Source organism: Gopherus flavomarginatus, chromosome 4, assembly GCF_025201925.1.
Source record: "Gopherus flavomarginatus isolate rGopFla2 chromosome 4, rGopFla2.mat.asm, whole genome shotgun sequence".
In the NCBI taxonomy this organism is placed as follows: Eukaryota; Metazoa; Chordata; order Testudines; family Testudinidae; genus Gopherus; species Gopherus flavomarginatus.
The window spans coordinates 196,963,977-196,983,519 of NC_066620.1; the positions used below are offsets into that span (position 1 = coordinate 196,963,977).

A 19,543-nucleotide genomic window follows, 5' to 3' on the forward strand; every position below is an offset into this window, starting at 1 on the left:
CCTTTTAGATACCTGAAAACTGCTATCATGTCCCCTCTCAGTCTTCTCTTTTCCAAACTAAACAAACCCAATTTCTTCAGCCTTCCTTCATAGGTCATGTTCTCAAGACCTTTAATCATTCTTGTTGCTCTTCTCTGGACCCTCTCCAATTTCTCCACATCTTTCTTGAAATGCGGTGCCCAGAACTGGACACAATACTCCAGCTGAGGCCTGACCAGCGCAGAGTAAAGCGGAAGAATGACTTCTTGTGTCTTGTTTACAACACACCTGTTAATTGTGAGCCTGAGGGTGACCTGTGACACAGAGAGTAACATGACAGTCTCCTGGATCCAGCAGGTTTACACAAATCCAATAATGTTTTGAGCAACTGTGCTAACAATAAAACTTTGTCTCTTGTTCAGAGTGTTTGCGGGCTAGCTAGGCTTCGGGGGTTGCGTGGTGGAAGAGGGGATGAAGAAAAGATGCAAATATGAACTGATTCACTAAAAAGTTAAATATGTAAATGTGAACAACTGCAGAGGACAGATTCTGCTGTGTGTGTACCTAACTGTCCTCCCTGTTTAGCTTCATGTCTCAGTGAAAAATCTCCACTGTCACTGCTGTACACATATCAGGCAAACTTCTCCCATATAGCTGAATCTCACTAAACCACAGATACTATAACACATACAAAGAGGTGCCGTCGGCAGCAAAGATTAAATAGTCTACGTGATTCAGGAGCTTAAATCCATTTACTTTCACTGAGATGTAGGCTCCTATGTACCTACGTCACTTTTGAAAATGGGAATTTGGCTCCTAAGTGAGGTAGTAGTTTTTGAAAATTCTGCAGGCACTAGAGTATGAAGTAGAATAATTAAAACCAAATATCTGATGTCAAAACACAAGCAAGTACATTTTGCTAGAAATGTTTGTACTTTTCTGTTTGCTCACTTTCTCCAAAAGGCCCCAGTTGAGCAAAACACTTACCTTATGTTTCTCTTTAGATATGCAACATTTCATACTTACTCAGCAAAGCACTTAAACATCAGCTGAAGTCCTATTGAAGTTAATGGGGCTATTCACGAGTTAAACTTGAGCTTTAGTGCTTGACTGGATCACGGCCTGATTCACAAAATTAATTAATTTACAATCAGTCACCAGTCATTACTGCAAATTAGCAAGGTTTTACTGTATTCTTACAGTAAACAGGCATGTTTGACCCATGCTCTCTTTTGAAGTTCTGTGCCTCAGATCTTGGCTAACCTCTAAGCACCAGAGGAGTTGGATTTTCCTAGAGAAAAGCCTGCTGCTCTCAGCGTGAAAAGAATAATATTTCTCATACTGCAGATCAGATCAGTCAGCACAACACAAGCTTGATTTTCAGAGGTGCTGATTAGTTCCCATTGGCTTCAACAAGAGGGGCGGGGTGGAGAGGGAGGTCAGCACTTCTGAAAACTAGGCCCCTTCTTGTTAGCACTGAGCAGAGTAGCGTACTTCCAGACTTCAGCCATGTGGAATCAGCTCCCAAGAGGAAGGAATTGATTGATTCATAAAATTCTCATTAGCTTTAGAGCAAACAGATTTAATAAAGTCACAAGGGATTATTCAGCAGCAGATCTGGCTGCTACTGACCATCTCTACCCACATGATAGGTCTCAGTGCATTCAGTGGGATTTACTATCATCGTTTAACAAGAATACATAAAGATCATGTATTGTTAAGTCAGTTCCCCATCTTCTGTATATGAATAATATACTGTGTACAAGAGTACACCACAGGTTTTCAGTTTCCAGGCTTCGGTGGTTGCTTGTAGTCTGTTGTTATGGCAAGATTTTCTACTTCTGGAAGGGCCACTTAAAACAGCTGAATGTTTACAAACTGATTCCATACCCAGCTATTCAATTCAATATACTGCAAGGAATGAACAATTTATTTAGCCACGTCAACACGTAATTACAGAAGAATCTACTGAACTCAATGCTGACATTTGTTGCTAACATACATATATATGCTTCACCCTGCACACGGAGTATTTATGCTAGAACATGGGTTCAGAAGCTGAAGCAGAAAGAACATCTAAAATGACTGCATTATCAGCATCTGGGGGCTGTTTGACTACACATATAACTGTAGATTTCAAAACGGAGCACAGTGATTTTTGGTGTTGCAGTTGTTATGACCATATAAGGCAACAACATATATTCTATTGTGCCACTGTGGTCCTGCTGAGGGAAGGCGGCTTCTATGAGCTTGTAATAACCATCTTAGTTTCACAGAACAGTCTGGGACAATTGCCTCACACACATTCAGTTTATGCCACTACAGATTGTCTAATATTTAAGCTTTCAGCATCATTTTCTGTTTCACTAACATCATTCACAAACATCATCCATAAATTCATTGGTGTACCAGCTGTTATACAACCCTGAAGTTCTGAAGACAAGTCCACAAAAAAATGGAAACTGGATTCTGCTACAGTTTGCTTTTAAAAACCAGAAAGTAACAAAGGAACTTAAACAGAAATGACTGTGTCTGTAATCATATAAAGGAACAGCAAGAAGAGAATTCTTGGGTTATCCAGTCTGACCTCCTGCATCATACAGGACTTCCCTATCATCTCCCCTAGTGCCTTATTTAAATTCTTAGTGGATCATACAAGTCAGAGAAGTAAAAGACATATTAGGTCAGCTATCTCTCTGCCAGGGAAGGATTGCTCCTTACACTATATTATCCAGTGCTTTTTCTATTTTTAAGTGTCTCTGGGGACTGGGCTTATATCTTTTCCTTTGAGAGATTATTTCACAATCTCACTGTTAGGACATTTTTCCTAATTCCACCTGTCTCTTTTGGCAGTTTATGCTCCCAATTCCTACAGAGTTTTCATTCTTAGCTTTGAGTCATTTTCACAAATGACAGATTTTTTTTGCAATCTAGATTGAAGTGAAATAAAAGGGTAACGGAGTGTGCATGAGGATGATGAGGTGTATTTATCAGTAATGTATTAGAGTAAGGACCAGATCCTCAGCTGGTACAAACTGACAAACTGATGGAGCTTATTTACCCCACCTAAGGATCTGTTTTAAAATGGTTCATGAAATTTCATATGCACATCCAGTTGTGACAGAAATGTTGGCCATTTTCTTATTGTGAATTCATTCAACTTGTGTATTTGGGTCAAAAGTTTTAATCTTGCATCCCTCTAGAGTTAGAGACTTAAATCTATATTTAGGCACATGACAACAGTGGCTTGATTTTTCAAAGGTGCTGAACACCTGCAGTTCCCATTGACTGCAGTGGGTGTGCAGTACCTCTGAGAACCACGCCACTTACGTAAATGGATGAATACGGATGTAGCTATTTAACCTGAGACATTCCACTTTGACACTTCTGACCGTAGGCCTGTCCTTTCCCTGCTCTCACGTGTAGCTCTTCTAGCACTTACCAGCCATGTGTCCAGAGAGATGTCTTGGTGGTTCTCATATCAATTCTGTGGACAGTGCTATCAGCTGATAATTATTCCATACTCTGTAAAGTCCTGCTCTATAATTGATAGAATCCCTGAAATGCCTTGTAGAGCCCTGCTGGTACAGCATGGGGATCCAATATTATTGTGCTGATGGAGCTATAATTTAGACCAGTCAGTGGGACTTTATCCTTCTGTAAGATATCTCAGTAGAAAACAAGCCATAATTTATAACGCACAGAAAAATTAGGATCAGACTCAGACAGAGAACTACACATTCACCAAAGGGTAACTTTTTTTTTCCTTGTCATTATTCAAAGAATGTTTATAATCTGGTCAGAATGTCTTGTAACCAGTCTGTGATCATGGCCGCCACCTCTCTGCTGGCATCTAGGACAAAAGCATGGCGGATTCCCTTCTCACAGAGCCGAATGTCCCCATCCGGAAAATCCATCTTGATCTCTTCAAAATACTGTTGTGGGCACCAGTTGTCTGCAACTCCATAATAAAAAGTCAGCTAGAAATCAAAGCACAGAGAAAACATTCATTTGAAAAGGGAAGGAGGGAGCAACAGTCAAATAAAGGAACAACACAGAATCCTAGAAATTAGGGGAAATGGCATGATCCAGCAGTCCTGCTACTGATCATGATAAAATCACTTCACCTCGCTATGTCTCTGTTTCCCCATCTGCAAAACTAGGGATAATGATGCTTTGTGAAGTGTTCTGAAATCATCTGGACGAGTACTCAGTAAGGGTGAAGATTGTCATTATTTTTTGAAATTGAAAACCCTGTTAAACCCGTTAGAACATCAAGTCCATGCCTCACCAGGGCAGACTGTAAGCTTCTTAACAGCATCTATGTTATTAAGGGAGAGTTTTCCAATGATTCTGTCTAGTAAGAAATGACCAATTAGGTTGGGACTGGATACACATATTAAATATTCTTTAACACTACCATATATAAAGAAAAATTAAATCTAAAGGCTGGATCCTCTGCTGGCACAGCTCCATTGAAATGAATTTACACCAGCTCAGGACCTGGCCTGATACAGTTTACATATAAACATACCACCTTCTTTCTCCCATACACCAAGAAATATGTTGAACCACCAGATAACGTTGTTCCAGGCATCACATTGGTGATGAAGACATAATGATCCCTAATCAGACACTGTGCAGGTTCTTCATTGTTTAAAAGGAAGTGTAAGAAGGAAAAGGAATTTAAAAAGGCATATTTTTTCATCCTACCATTCTATATATAAATGTACAGTGAGATCATCATAGGACAATGTTCACAAGTCAACAACTATGACACGTTACCAGAGGATAGATGCTTATACATGTGGTAAAGAAAATGAGCTACGCTCTGCTAGGAAAATAAGAATGGCAGAGCCCATTATTTTATCCTCCTGTCTTCTCTGCATGCTCTTAACAAAGCTATGAGAGGAGGGAACTATGGGGACAGGCTCTAAAAAAATACTGGAGCTGATCTAGAAAAGGTAAATTGCCGTGATTCTTTGCTAAAGTGCTTCAGCAACTGTCAAGATGCTGTTATCCAGCATCTGCTGCAACTGTCAGGGCAACTGCATATGCAAAGAACTGACCAGAAAAGTTCCCCCAATTATGAGATCTCTAACAGAAGAAAACACTTGGTTAGACTTTTTTGGGTCCCATCACTCACTAATGCCGCAACAGTTACACACCAAAAACATCAATGTAATTTAAGTCCTGAGTAGCAAACACTGAGGCCTGCGCTTAATTTTAGTTGCACAAGTTGTCCCTTTACAGGACTGAGACTTAAAAAGCATTACATTTTTTAACATGTACAGCCAGAGGCTAAAACGGCAGGGTCTGTTCATCACTTACATAGCCCAATATGAACAAGAAAAATAGATATATTGGTTTCAATCTCACTTAATATGCATCTTAAGCCCTGTTGTGTAGTAATATGCATCTTAAGACCTTAAAACTGTTGTGTAGTAACCAGTTGTGTGTCTGGAATTAATTCATTTCTAGATTAGGAGTTTCTGCTTATAGAGGTCCAGAAATCAAAGGATCTATCCTATTATATTTAATTTAGGTATTTAGAGGGTGCCAATCACTGTACTGCATAGGAACTGGCATATCTGTGCGTGGTACATATATATTGAGTTGGCAGCCCAGGGTTTTGTCTAAAATGATAGGAGATTTTGCTTTTAGCTATTATGTGTTGCTGGGTTACCTCATCATCATCAGGTTGGAAGTGGACCTGGTAATTGGTGCAAAACATGTTACATGTTGTCTGTCTATTTTATCTACTTATCCCATACCTATTATCATAGTACCTGAGCACCTCACAATCTTTAATGTATTTATCTTCACAACACCCCTGTGAGGTATTATCCTCATTTACAGATGGGGAACCGAGGCTTAGAGATGGTAAATGAGTTGTCCAAGGTCACAAAGGATGTCTCTGGCAGAGCAAGAATCTGAAGCCAGGGCTCCAAAGTCCTAAGTTAATGCTGTAACTAATGGAGCATCTTCCTCTCTACTAGGAAAGTGAAAATGTCTCTTTCTTAGAAATCATTCCACAACCCTTCCAGTATCGTCTCAAATTTTCATAACTGCTTTTTCAAGAGGTTACAGACGCCAAAGTCATAAAATTTTGAAAATGTGCAAGAATGAGTCAAAAAATGATGCTTTGTGCTGAAATGTCTGAATGCAAGTACGAAAAATATGTTGATTTCTCAATGGGTCACATGTACAGCTTGGTCCAATTACATTAATTACATTTGTTGCATATTTCATTTCTGAGCTTCAGCGCATAACTGAGCAACACAAACAAATCAGGAGACAAACAAGATTGTTTTCCATCACAAAAAAGCAGCAATTGTTTTAATTTTAAACGATTCGGCAACAATTTGAAATAGAAATCAATGCACCTCATTGTATATTGGAGAAGAGTGGGGAAAAAGGGCCAACATGTCATTATGGATGGCATTTCACAAAATGTTACATGTTTGTGTCTCATTTGTTTTCCTCTCACGGAAGCTCATCAACCCAAATTTTGGATACAGTGGAATACTGGCTGTATCAGCCAGTCTTTAATGGACACATAAGTAATACAACTTATACATCTAGGTGTGCATGCACATGTTTAACATAAACACAACTAAGCTACTGAACACAGACTCTCGCAATGGGCAGTGTTATGTAATAATAGGTGGGATTACCAGCCATGCTGGGATTACCAGCCATGGCACTTTAATATAAAAACATTTATATTCATAAATATTCTAATTAGAAATTCCTGAACTTTGTTAGAATCCAAATTTGTTTTCTGATAGTCAGTTCTGCTACCTGAATCCCAGTGTTGAATGGATTGTGCCATACAATCGTGGGTCACAAGACGGGGGGTGGGGGGATTTTCAAAGGCACACATGGAATTAAGGCACCAATTTAGAAAAGTCAATGGGAGCTTGGGATCTAACTATCATTTATAGCTTTCAAATTCTCTCCGTAAAGGGTAAAACAGTAGAACTCTTCACCTACACACTACATTGCCAAGAAAACTGTAGATGAACTTTGCCATTAATCCCAACTCATTCAGACCTCCACAGTTCAAACATGCCCTCCTTCCTTTTAAGATCAATCACCTGGCTCTGGCTCACTTCATGGCCCTTTACTCTTTTCTCCAATTCTTTTGCTTATTGAGCCTGCGGCTACTCTGTCCCTCTGTACAATCTGGTGACTGGTTGAGAACAAACGTTCTCCACTGCAGCTAGAACTTTGTGGAAAAGACTTTCTTTACCTTCAGGCAGGGCCGGCTCCAATTTTTTTGCCACCTCGAGCAAAAAAAATTTCCTACGCCCCCTTGGCCCCCGCTCCTTCCCCACCCCATTCCAACCACTTCCCCAAATCCCCGGCCCCGCCTCCTCCCCTGGGTGCACCGCATTTCCCCTCCTACCCCGTACTTCCCTCCCAGGCTTGCCTGGGAGGGAGCGGGGAGGCGATGCGCTTGGGGGAGGAAGTGGAGGTTAGTTAGGGAGGGAGAGGTTCCTTGCTCCCCCTTCCCCCAGGATTACTTCCTGTGGCTCTCCTCATGCCCCCACTGCCACAGCTCACCTTCGCTCCGCCTGCTCCCCAAGCATGGCGCTGTCGCTCCGCTTCTCCCCAGGAGCAGGAGTCTCAGGGAGCAGCTCCAAGGCAGAGGGCAGGAGCAGCACATTGCAGTGGGAGGAGGGACAACTGCAATTGCTAGCCTGCTGGGCAGCTGCTGCACAGGGAATTTAGGGGAGCCGAAGAGGAGCTGCTGGTCCACCCTGGTTACAAGCCCCCACCAGCTAGCTCCTATGGGCTGCTCTTCCTGCAAAGCAGTGGACAAAGCAGGCAGCTGCCAAACGACATTAGAAGGGAGCACTGCACAACTTTTAACAAGCATGTTCCCTAATTGATTAGCAATGCAACAACGAAACAACATTAACTGGGATGACTTTAAGTGAGGAGTTACTGTAATTGGGGCTTTAAGAAAAACCCTTCAAATATCACAAGACTTGATAAAATTGTGAGAGTTGGTAATCCTGTGGGTAAGGCTTATTAGCTCATGTGATCCCTCATGAGAGGCACCTGTTGCTTGTGAATGAACAAAGCTGTCTTTTTTTCCTCCAAATTTCTCTACAGGGATATAGTTAAGGTTTTAACTGGGTATTTCAATATTTTAAAGTTTTGGGGTTTACGTTTAATCTTAACGCTGAATTTTTGGAGTTTCATATAGTAGTAATGAGAATGTTTTTGTAAGCTGTTTTACTCTTAAGTATTTTTAACCTTAACTCCTTAAATGTTGTCCTCTGCCAGACCTGTCACAATGACAACCACTGCTGTGTAAACACTAGGAGAATCTGAGATTGATACCAACAGGATGTTTACATCTTAAAGAGTTTCTAAGAAAACAGTAAAGATTTCCTGCAGTTGACTCTACTGGCATTTATTTTAGTATGTATGACAGTTCAAAAAAAATATAAATTATCAAGGGTCGAATTTCCTTATGCCTTTTCTATGACTCTGATAAGTCAATACCGAAAACAAACAAAAATAGTTAAAAATACCGATTGGATTAAACACTGTTTCCTTTATCTTTTGGAATTTGATATACAACACAGAGTACAACTTTAGAACCATACTCCTTGGGCAAGCACTGCTCCAGCTGATGGCACGGAACAAAGGATTGGCTCTGAATGGATATAAACTGGCAGCATATGTGCCACTGCAATCAAGTTAGTATCAGTATCCTCACTGTAAAATCCTGATGTCAGAAATGCTAACTCTATTATTACTCTCTGTAAACGTGTGGACTCACCCCTGCAGTGCCCCCTGCTGGTGCCTTCAGGGAATTGGCTCTGTTCCAGCCCGGAGCACCCTCTGCCGGCCAGTGCTCTGCCTGTCCTCTGCTGGCCCCCGTGTCCCTCCCTGGACCTGGTGCCCTTTTATGTGGAGTGCTGCCCCCAGGCAGTCACCCCTTTCTCTGAGGGTTTCCCCTTCCCGGGGGACCCCCACCCTTTATCCCCACTTTGCCTCAGTATTGGCTACTGCCCAGTCTCCATCTAGCCCCCGTTCCCTGGGGCAGACTGTAGTATCAGCCACTCATCATAGGCAACGGGGTTTGGACGGACTGACTGCCTTTACCCACGCTCTGGCTGCCCCTCTGCAAGCCCAGTACCTAGGAGGCCTAGAACTAGGCCCTACAGCCTGGGGAGTTACTGGCCTAGAGCTTCCCCGCTCCTAAGGCCTTTCCCCCAACCCTGCTTTCCTCTAGGTCCCCTTAGGTGAGTTCCCAAGCAGCCAGGTTTATCTTCCTCTCCACTCAGAGAGAGAGTGTTTTCTTCTGGCTTCCCTGGCCCTCCTGTAAGGCCCTGTTGCTCCGTTTGGGGCGTGGCCCCAGCTGCAGCCACTTCCCCAATCAAGCAGCCTAAAGGCTGCTTTCCCCAGCCACAGCCCCCTCTCAGGGCTGTTTTTAACCCCTTCTGGGCAGGAGCAGGGTCCACCCTGCTACACTCCCACATGCATTCACTGGGTCAGGCAGCAGCATTCCTCCCTGAAGGGTCTCTCCATAGTAACTAGTCAATAGTCTAATTTGCTCTTGGGTGGAACTTGGTTTAAAAGACTTTAGCCCAGGATTAATTTTTGTCTCAGTCAAGATGCATCAAAACTGATTTGTGGAAGTGCCTCCTTCTCCTGCCAAGAGCCTTATGTAAATTAGACAGAAATGGATTGGTCTGGGATGCTCTTTTCCAGTTTTGGATTTGCCTCAGCAGTGTTCTGGCTTCACCAATTCATTTCTGGGTGGAATTCAAAGTGTTGGCTTTAACCTATAATACTCTAAACATTTTGGGAGCTGGTTCTCTGAGACATTGCCTCTCTCCCCCTGCGATATTGCTGCAGTTGAGATCAACGGGTGTGATGTCAAAGCCTTTGGACCTTGCTGCCTAGCTAGCTTTGCCAGAGCCCAGATTTGTTAGCTTTCCAGGCAGATTGTAAAGCAATTTTTGTTTGTTTGCTGGGACTTTGCAGATGGGCTGGTTGTCAATCTGCAGCACAGGATGTTATTTGTAATAGTTACTCGTCTGGCTTGTGGTAAAGTTGTAAGGGACAGATCTTAATTATTTGTGTGGTGGTGTTGTTGTTTTTAAAAACATTAAGGAAAGCACTAGATTTTGTGAAACCTAAATAAATAAAATCAGCTTCTCTGTAAAAACTGAGAGCTGAAAGGCAACTAAACCAGCTTTCAGTGTGATGAAAGTGCTGAGTTCTGAAAAGTGGGTTCTGTACACGTGGCTATTTAGCACATGATTCTGTAGGCCATGTGTTTCCTCACATTTGCGATATGTTTCATGCTGTGGAATACACTGAGTACTAGACTCCTTGGTTTTCATGCCTGTCATGGTATAAACCCCCACTCTGAACCTTAGCATCCAAAAGATGGGGTACCAGCATGAACTCCTCTAAGCTTAATTACCAGCTTAGAACCTGTAGCGCTGCCACCAACCAGGAATTCTAGTGCCTGGTACACTCTGGTCCCCCCAAGACCTTGCCTGGGGACCCCCAAGACCCAGACCCTCTGGATCTTATCACAAGGAAAGTAAACCCTTTCCCTCCGTTGCATCTCCCAGGCTTCCCCTCCCTGGGTTACCCTGGAAGATCACTGTGATTCAAAATCCTTGAATCTTTAAACAGAGAGGAAAATTCACCTTTCCCCCTCCTTGTCTTTCCCCCTCCCAGACTCTCCCTGAGAGAGAAAGTAATCCTAACACAGAGAGAAATTAACCTTTCTCTCCCCCTTCCCTCCTTTCTCCCCATCAATTCCCTGGTGAATCCAGACCCAGTCCCCTGGGGTCTCACCAGAATAAAAAAACAATCAAGTTCTTAAACAAGAAAAAGCTTTTAATAAAAGAAAGAAAAAAACAGTAAAAATTATCTTTGTAAATTTAAGATGGAATATGTTACAGGGTCTTTCAGCTATAGACACTGGGAATACCCTCCCAGCCCAAGTATTCAAGTACAAATTAAAATCCTTTCAGCACAATACAAATTTGAACTCCTCCCAGCCAAATACACATTTGCAAATAAAGAAAACAAGCATAAGCCTAACTCGCTTTATCTACCTAGTACTCACTATTCTGAACTTATAAGAGCCTGTATTGGAGAGATTGGAAAGAAACCTGGTTACACGTCTGGTCCCTCTGAGCCCCCAGAGTGAACAACAACCAACCACTAACAGCACACACAAAAACTTCCCTCCCTCAAGATTTGAAAGTATCTTGTCCCCTGATTGGTCCTCTGGTCAGGTGACAGCCTGGCTCACTGATCTTGTTAACCCTTTACAGGCAAAAGAGATATAAAGTACTTCTGTTCTATTAACTCCGACTATCTGTTTATGACAATGCCTAATCCCCATCAGGGTTTATGGAATGTATATGTCTGGACAACAGTGAAGTTTGTTCGCTCTCTCTTTGCTTCAGTGCAACCCCGTGCAAAAGTATCTATTAATAATGCTAAAGGCAGCTATGCATGTGGACCAAAGATTACACAGAAAACTATTTACTTACAGTGCCTGAGACTCAAAGGCTATGGGGTAAAAAATATCCTTTTAATAAAGGATGTATAGGATTTGTCCATAAATAAGGGAGACTGGAACAGCCCTTTACATAGTACAGATTATTTTTAAAAGCTTAAATAAAGTGCTTCGCAATATATATTTAGCTGTGTCAGTAATGTGCAATCTCATAAAGAAAGTTTGTCTAAACTTCAAAATAAAAAACGGAGGATTTGAAAACCGTGGTTGAAGTTTTAGCAATATATGATCAGATTCTGCTGCCGTTGCTCACTCCAGACCAGGTTCTGATACCCTTACTCACATTCAACAGGACCTTACCTCCCCTGTGTCATTGGGATTGCCACGGAGTAGGGTGCTACTCAACTTGAGTAAGGATATCAAAGTCTGGTCCTTGGCGAGCAATTCCATTGACTTCAACATGACAACTGAAGGGGAAACATGAGTGAGAGCAGCAGCATCTAGCCCTTTGTGACCCACAGTGACAAAGGCCAGGCCAGGCAGAGCAAAGTTGAAACTGACCTGGTTCTCAGCTCATCTAACACTGGGCTCTATTTTTCTTCATCTAGGACTATGGGTACGTCTACACAGCAAGCAGGATCCTGTGGCAGCTAGTCTCAGAGCCTGGGTCTACATACTATGGTGCTAAAAATAGCTGTGTAGATGTTCAGGCTTGGGTTGCAGCTCAGGATCTGAAGCCTAGGGGCAGGGGAGAGGGCTCTGGGTCAGGTCCTACAGAAAAAAATAGCCATGAACCATTGCACGTTGGATGTGACAAAATGGGACAAAAATTGGGAGAATTTCTATAAAAACAGAGTGCAAGAATTTACTAAATGCCTCCTCTTGGAAGCCCTAGAAGCAGCGATATTAGTCCTTTTTTAAGAGTGCATTCCCATTGATGGCCACAGGACTGCTCATGTGAATAAAGATAAGTCACAAGTAAGATTTACAAGCCCAGGCCTTAAAACAAGCCCAGGAATATACTTAAAGGAATTAAATATCATTTGGGGACACTATGCAGTAATGTTTCTGCTTATCACAGCTATCTTGTGGAAAATCTGCTATAGCCATTTACCCTTTCTTCTGACTTCTCCTTACACTTGCAAAGATTGTGATGTTCAGTGTTGATTCGTCTTTTACCAATATTGAATTACAGCACACTTCCTTTTTTGCAAAAATCACAATAAACTTCCTCTAGTACAGTATCTGTGCTTCCAGTTTCTGTTCGGAAAGGGAGTAGGTGTTATTACAGTGAAGGAACTCAGTTCAGCTGGCTCAAGAATAATCAGCTAACAATAATTAACCCTCATAGCTAAGTTAGTCTTGCATCACTAAACCCTACCTTTTTTTTTGTCTGGATTTTGTAATTTAACATAACTCTTGATGGTGCTGAATACCGAACCTATTGGAGATTCACTCACTGCCTGGTTTTCATTAAAAATGTTCATGCCTCTATTTTAAAAAAATCCCACCATAATTATATGGGAAAAAGGCAAATCTCCATTTTCTGCATACAATTCCATTGCCACTGCTATTGAATGTGCATATGTTCCCTCTTTAGAGGTCTGCAAGTGAAATGCCTCAATTAATGACCCAAATAATGTTCCAAACCCCACAAAACACACATCTGACCAATTAGCAGTTAGATTGAGAATCCTAGTTCTGAAGAGACACATATTTTCTATTGCTCCCCAACTAGTAAGAATTACACTTAAATCTGGACTGAGAGAGACTGGAATAATTTAGTGTCTCTTCTTCCCTCTCCTTCAGAACACAACATGAAAATATGATCCAGAAATAACTTTTCTATTTCACAGAAGCTGGCACAGTCAGGTGTTAAGATTGGCTTTTAACTTATGATCACACTGACTGCTAAACAGTATAAATTTTGTAAAGTGACAACTTGCCAACTCTATAGCAACTTGGACTATAGTTCCTATTTTTATAAACTTCCAACCTTTATAAATTAAACCCACTTTTACTGTCAATTTACTTCCAATTTAACTTAAGGCCAACTCAGATTATTCCCCGAATTCTCACATTCCCAGAAATTACTAGAAGGAAGAATAAAAAAAGAGAGGCATTTAACCTCATATTTGTTTCTGCTTCTTCTTCGGCTTGCCAGCTGCCTATAACCTCGCCTCAACATTTCACTTTCTTGGGTACATTTGCCTTTTTAGAAATGTGACGACACAGTGGAATCAATAAAACAAAGTTAACACAGGTTTTCAAAGGTTCCTGCATGCCAAGGCATTGCATATGTTGACAGTGTCAAGAGAAACACTTACTAAAGCAGACAAAGGCATCTACAAACTGTTATCATAGGTTCTGATTCAGTAAGGGAAATAAGCATGTGTGTAACCTGAAGCATGTGAGCAGTCCCACTGAATTCAATGGAACTACATAGCTATAAGTAGAGCCCTACCAAATTCATGGCCATGAAAAACACGTCATAGACCGTGAAATCTGGTCTGCCCCTGTGAAATCTGGTCTTTTGTTTGCTTTTACCTTATATGATACAGCTTTCACAGGGGAGACCAGCATTTTGGGGGTCCTGACCCAAAAGGGAGTTGCAGGGGGGTCCCTGTATTGCCACCCTTACTTCTGTGCTGCCTTCAGAGCTGAGCGGCTGGACAGCGGTGGCTGGTGGCCAGGCGCTCAGCTCTGAAGGCAGCACCCCCCCCGCCCTCCAGCAGCAGCACAGAAGTAAGCATGGCAATACTATACCATGCCTCCCTCGCTTCTGTGCTGCTGCCTTCAGAGCAGGGTGGCTGGAGAATGGCAGCTGCTGACTGAGGGCCCAGCTCTGCAGGTAGCAGCACAGAAGCAAGGGTGGCATGGTATAGTATTGCCATGCTTACTTCTGTGCTGCTGCTGGGGGCGAGGAGCTGCCTTGAGAGGTGGGCTTCCTGCCAGCAGAGCTGCTCTCCAGCTGCCCAGCTCTGAAGACAGTGCAGCAGTGTGCCAGCAGCAGTGCGGCAGTAAGGGTAGCAATACTGCAACTCCTCCAACAATAATCTTGTGATCCCTTTTTGGGTCAGGACCCCTACAATTACAACACTGTGAAATTTCAGATTTAAATAGCTGAAATCGTGAAATGTACGATTTAAAAAATCCTAGGACTTTGAAATTGACCAAAATGGACCACAAATTTGGTAGGGCTCTAGCGATAAGCACTGTGGCTCTGACCCAGCAAAGCACATAATGCACATTGATGGTCCCATTGAAGTCAGTGGGTCTATTTGTGCTTAAAGTTAAGCATGTGATTAAGGTAAAATTTCCAAAAGTGCCTAAGGTCCAGTCTTGCAAATAATTACTTCACTTTATTACCATGAGCAGTCCCATTGTAACCTGCAAAGCTTCACTTACATGGGGTGTGATCCAAAGCACACTGAAATGAGAGGGAGTCTCCAGTGGCTTTAATGACCTTTGGCTCAAGCATATCATTAGTTCTATTTAAGTCAATGAGACTACCTGCAAGCATCAGGCCTTGAGTTTCTTCTTTAAGAATCTCTCTAAGGGAGACAGGACAATTGTCCTTCCCACAAAGGCTGAGTTAAATAAAATAAAGCCCAGTGCTGCATGATGAGAATGTCATGGCAACTTTTTTTTGAACATCAGAACTGGCGCATGCTCTTCTGTAGCATTCATTGACATTGCAGCTTGTACTTTCTCTATCTGCATCCACGTCAAGCCTGTCTGGGCAGTTTAAGGGAATAATTGTGTTGAAAGGAATGACAGACAGCATTGATACAGCACTGCTGACTGTGAGTGGAGATTTTTGGTTACCTAGCCCCAACTAGCAGTATTTTATTTCCAGTGCACAAAATATTAAAATGTATTTAGAAGCGCATAGCAGAAAAGTGACTCATTAAATCAAACTCTAACCTTAACCAACTGACAGAAAATACACATGGTTGGATTCTATGATCTGCCAAGTTCACCTTGCCCTGCTTACATTGCATGGCACACAGTGGGCTACAGTAGCTGGAGATTTACACTGGAGAATTCCCCTCTGTTGAGAAGGAATCCCTGCCAGTGTCAAGTGCTGGAAACCACTCTTGCAGGACCAGGGAGGGAGAGTGTGATAAGCATGGGGAAGGGATGGGGCGTGGTTGAGTGAGTCTTTGCTACTCCTGATTCTTCATTGGTGTAAGGTCCCTCAGCAGAGTAAGTCAAAGTTGCCCCTTTCCGGCCTTAACTTATACCAGAGCCAAGCAGCTGAAGATCAGGGAGTCACTATTGCATCCCTGACCCCTCCGCACTGTGCCTCGGCTGTTTCAGATGCAGTGGAAAATCAAGCCCACAGAATCTGATTCTATGTAATAAGTTTCCGGGATTGGCATTCTGGAGCCTATTGTGTCTGTTGAGTCAGTGTGAAGCACTGGAAACAGCTACAAACAAGGCTGAGAGCTCTTTTTATTCAGAATATCACCAGGTTCAATTATCATTGGATTTTGCAGTCTGTCGCTATCCAATTTTTAAGTTCTCTGTCATTTTGACTTTACAAATTACACCTGAGTGCAGACGTGCTGGAACTAGGGGGCTGCCACACCCCCTGGCCTGAAGTAGTAATAACAACCCACATACATGGTTTCTGTCTTCAGCACCCCCACTATAAAAATTGTTCCAGCACCTCTGCCTGAGGCCTGGTCCACACTACAGCGTTAAATCGATTTAAACAGCGTTAAATCGATTTAACGCTGTACCCGTCCACACTACAAGGCACTTTAAACTGATTTTAAGGGCTCTTAAAATCGATATCTGTACTCCTCTCCAACGAGAGGAGTAACCCTAAAATCGATATTACTATATCGATTTAGGATTAGTGTGGACGGAAATCGAAGTTATTGGTCTCATTCTTTTACTGAGCTACCCAGAGTGCACCGCTCCGGAAATCAATGGTAGCCTAGGACCATGGACGCACACCACCGAATTAATGTGCCCTAGTGTGGACGTGTAAAATCGATTTTATAAAACCAGTTTTATAAAACCGGTTTTAATAATTTCGATTTTATGCTGTAGTGTAGACGTGGCCTGAGAGACAGCAGGGCATGTATCCATGCCATGCAAAGAGTTTGAGATAATTGTGATGTTAGAGGTAACTCAACATAAGAATGGCCATACTGGGTCAGACCAAACGTCCATCCAACCCAGTATCCTGTCTGCTGACAGTGGCCAATGCCAGGTGCCCCAGAGGGAGTGAACCTAACAGGCAGTGATCAAGTGATCTCTCTCCAGCTATCCATCTCCACCCTCTGACAACAGAGGCTAGGTACTCCATTCCTTACCCATCCTGGCTAATAGCCATTAATGGACTTAACCTCCATGATTTTATCTAGTTCTCTTTTAAACCCTGTTATAGTCCCAGCCTTCACAACCACCTCAGGCAAGGATTTCCACAGGTTGACTGTGTGCTGTGTGAAGAAGAACTTACTTTTATTTGTTTTAAACCTGCTGCCCATTAACTTCATTATGGGAACAAGTACATAACTTTTCCTTATTCACGTTCTCCACACCACTCATGATTTTATATACCTCTATCATATCCCCTCTTAAGTGTCCTCTTTTCCAAGCTGAAAAGTCCTAGCCTCTTTAATCTCTCCTTATATGGGACCTTCTCCAAACCCCTAATCATTTTAGTTGCTCCTCTCTGAACCTTTTCTAGTGCCAGTATATCTTATTTGAGATGAGGAGACCACATCTGTACGCAGTATTCAAGATGTGAGCGTTCCACGGATTTATATAAGGGCAATAAGATATTCTCCGTCTTATTCTCTATCCCCTTTTTAATGATTTCTAACATCCTCTTTGTTTTTTTGACTGCCACTGCACACTGTGTGGATATCTTCAGAGAACTATCCACGATGACTCCAAAATCTCTTTCCTGATTAGTTGTAGTTAAATTAGCCCCCATCATATTGTATGTATAGTTATTTTTTCCAATGTGCATTACTTTACATTTATCCACGTTAAATTTCATTTGCTATTTTGTTGCCCAATCACTTAATTTTGTGAGATCTTTTTGAAGTTCTTCGCAGTCTGCTTTGGTCTTAAGTATCTTGAGCAGTTTTGTATTGTCTGAAAACTTTGCTACGTCTCTGTTTATCCGTTTCTCCACATCGTTTATGAATAAGTTGAATAGGATTGGTCCTAGGACTGAACCTTGGGGAACACCACTAGCTATCCCTCTCCATTCTGAGAATATACAATTTATTCCTATCCTCTGTTCCCTTTCTTTTAACCAGTCCTCAGTCCATGAAAGGATCTTCCCTCTTATCCCATGACAACTTAATTTACGTAAGAGCCTTTGGTGAGGGACCTTTTCAAAGGCGTTCTGGAAATCTAAGTACACTATGTCCACTGGATTCTCCTTGTCCACATGTTTGTTGACCCCTTCAGAGAACTCTAATAGATTAGTAAGACATGATTTCCCTTTACAGAAACCATGTTGAATTTTTTCCTAACAATTTATGTTCTTTTATGTGTCTGATAATTTTATTCTTTACTATTGTTTCAACTAATTTGCCTGGTACTGATGTTAGATTTACCGGCCTGTAACTGCTGGGATCACCTCTAGAGCCCTTTTTAATATTGCTGTTACATTAGCTATCTTCCAGTCATTGGGCACAGAAACTGATTTAAAGGACAGATTACAAATCATAGTTAATAGTTCCACAATTTCACATTTGAGTTCTTTCAGAACTCTTGGGTGAATGCCAACCAATCACTACACTTACTGTATAGCTTATTTGCATGGAACAAATTCATTCGTTCTGTGAGGGAGACTGCTCAGATGGTGGACTACTTGGCTTAACTGCCCACACCCATGCACCGAACTGCAACCCACAAATCAACATAAACCCTCCAGCACAATTCCTCAGACACAAATCAACACAACCACCTATACCCATAAACACCACCACAACCAGTATACACAATAACCCAAATACTTGGCTCCTCACCACACACCCCTTGCTTTGTCAGTCACACAGATCTACACAATTCTCTCAGCACAATGCAACTGACAAACAAATCAATATAACCACTGATACTACAACCCCAAACATCACTCTGAAGCCTAGAATGTCTCATGAGTTACTGTGAAGTGACAAATAAAGCTACAAGTATGTTGGAGAGCTCTTTTTGTTCAGCATATCATCAGGTTCAATCATCACTGGGATTTGTGGTCTGTTATTGTCCAATTTTCAAGTTCTCAGACATTTTCAGCTAATAATAATAGTTGATCTTAAGTAGAAAATATCATGCACCAGATTCTGCTCTCAGTTACAGTGGTGTAAAGCCAGAGTAATTAGAGTCAACAGGTCTGAGTCTTCTTTTATATTGGGGTACATCAGAAGTAACCCATCTGAAGTCATTGGAGTTACACTGGTGTAAAAGTGGCCTGAAATCAAAATCAGGCCCAGTGAGATTCCTCTGGATTTACACTGGTGTAACCGAACACAGAAGTTGTCCCCAAGTGATTAGGCATCTCACAAAATCTGAAGATTAAACGGTACCTTCTTTAAATTTTGTTTTATAGTTGTACTGTCTCTCTCCACAACCTTCATCATTTCTTGGCTTGCCATATACAGGACATTCGCTGCAGAAGAAGAAATGCACAACAATGCAATTAGAAAGCAAATCTCTTACACTTACAGCAAGCTATGGGCCCAGTCCTGCAAACAAATGCTACTGGCTGTACACTTATTATCCTGCAAAATCCACAGAAAGATCACGGCTGATAGAAAGCGTTCACAGGACTGGGCCTTGTGCCCTAAAATATCAAGCAACATATCAGATAATTTTCAGTGAAATTCATTTTTCAATATTTGTACGACACAGTCATTTTGCTATCAACTTTCTGAGAGGGCTTCCTGATCCAGAGTATTAGTGAAGAAAAAGGTGCAATGTATTCCTTAATTATTATTATATTCTTCGCTGTGATCTTTAGTATGCTTTTTTGGAATAATCAGAAGTAATGGATGGAATTCTCAGCACTCAGACAGCATT

General features: G+C 41.9%; 1 protein-coding gene across 3 annotated transcripts in view; it reads right to left on the bottom strand.

Moving 5' to 3' along the window:
• Positions 1-3,510: 3,510 nt before the first annotated feature.
• LDAH (lipid droplet associated hydrolase) overlaps positions 3,511-19,543 on the bottom strand; it is a 230,253-nt gene continuing 214,220 nt past the window's right edge. For all 3 annotated transcript variants that reach the window (XM_050950949.1, XM_050950950.1, XM_050950947.1), the window contains 2 exons: positions 19,051-19,133; positions 3,511-3,959 (listed from right to left, as the gene is read on the bottom strand). In XM_050950949.1, coding sequence (XP_050806906.1) covers positions 3,768-3,959; positions 19,051-19,133 — 275 coding nt within the window. In that variant the 3' untranslated portion in view covers positions 3,511-3,767. The remainder of the gene's footprint in view (positions 3,960-19,050; positions 19,134-19,543) is intronic.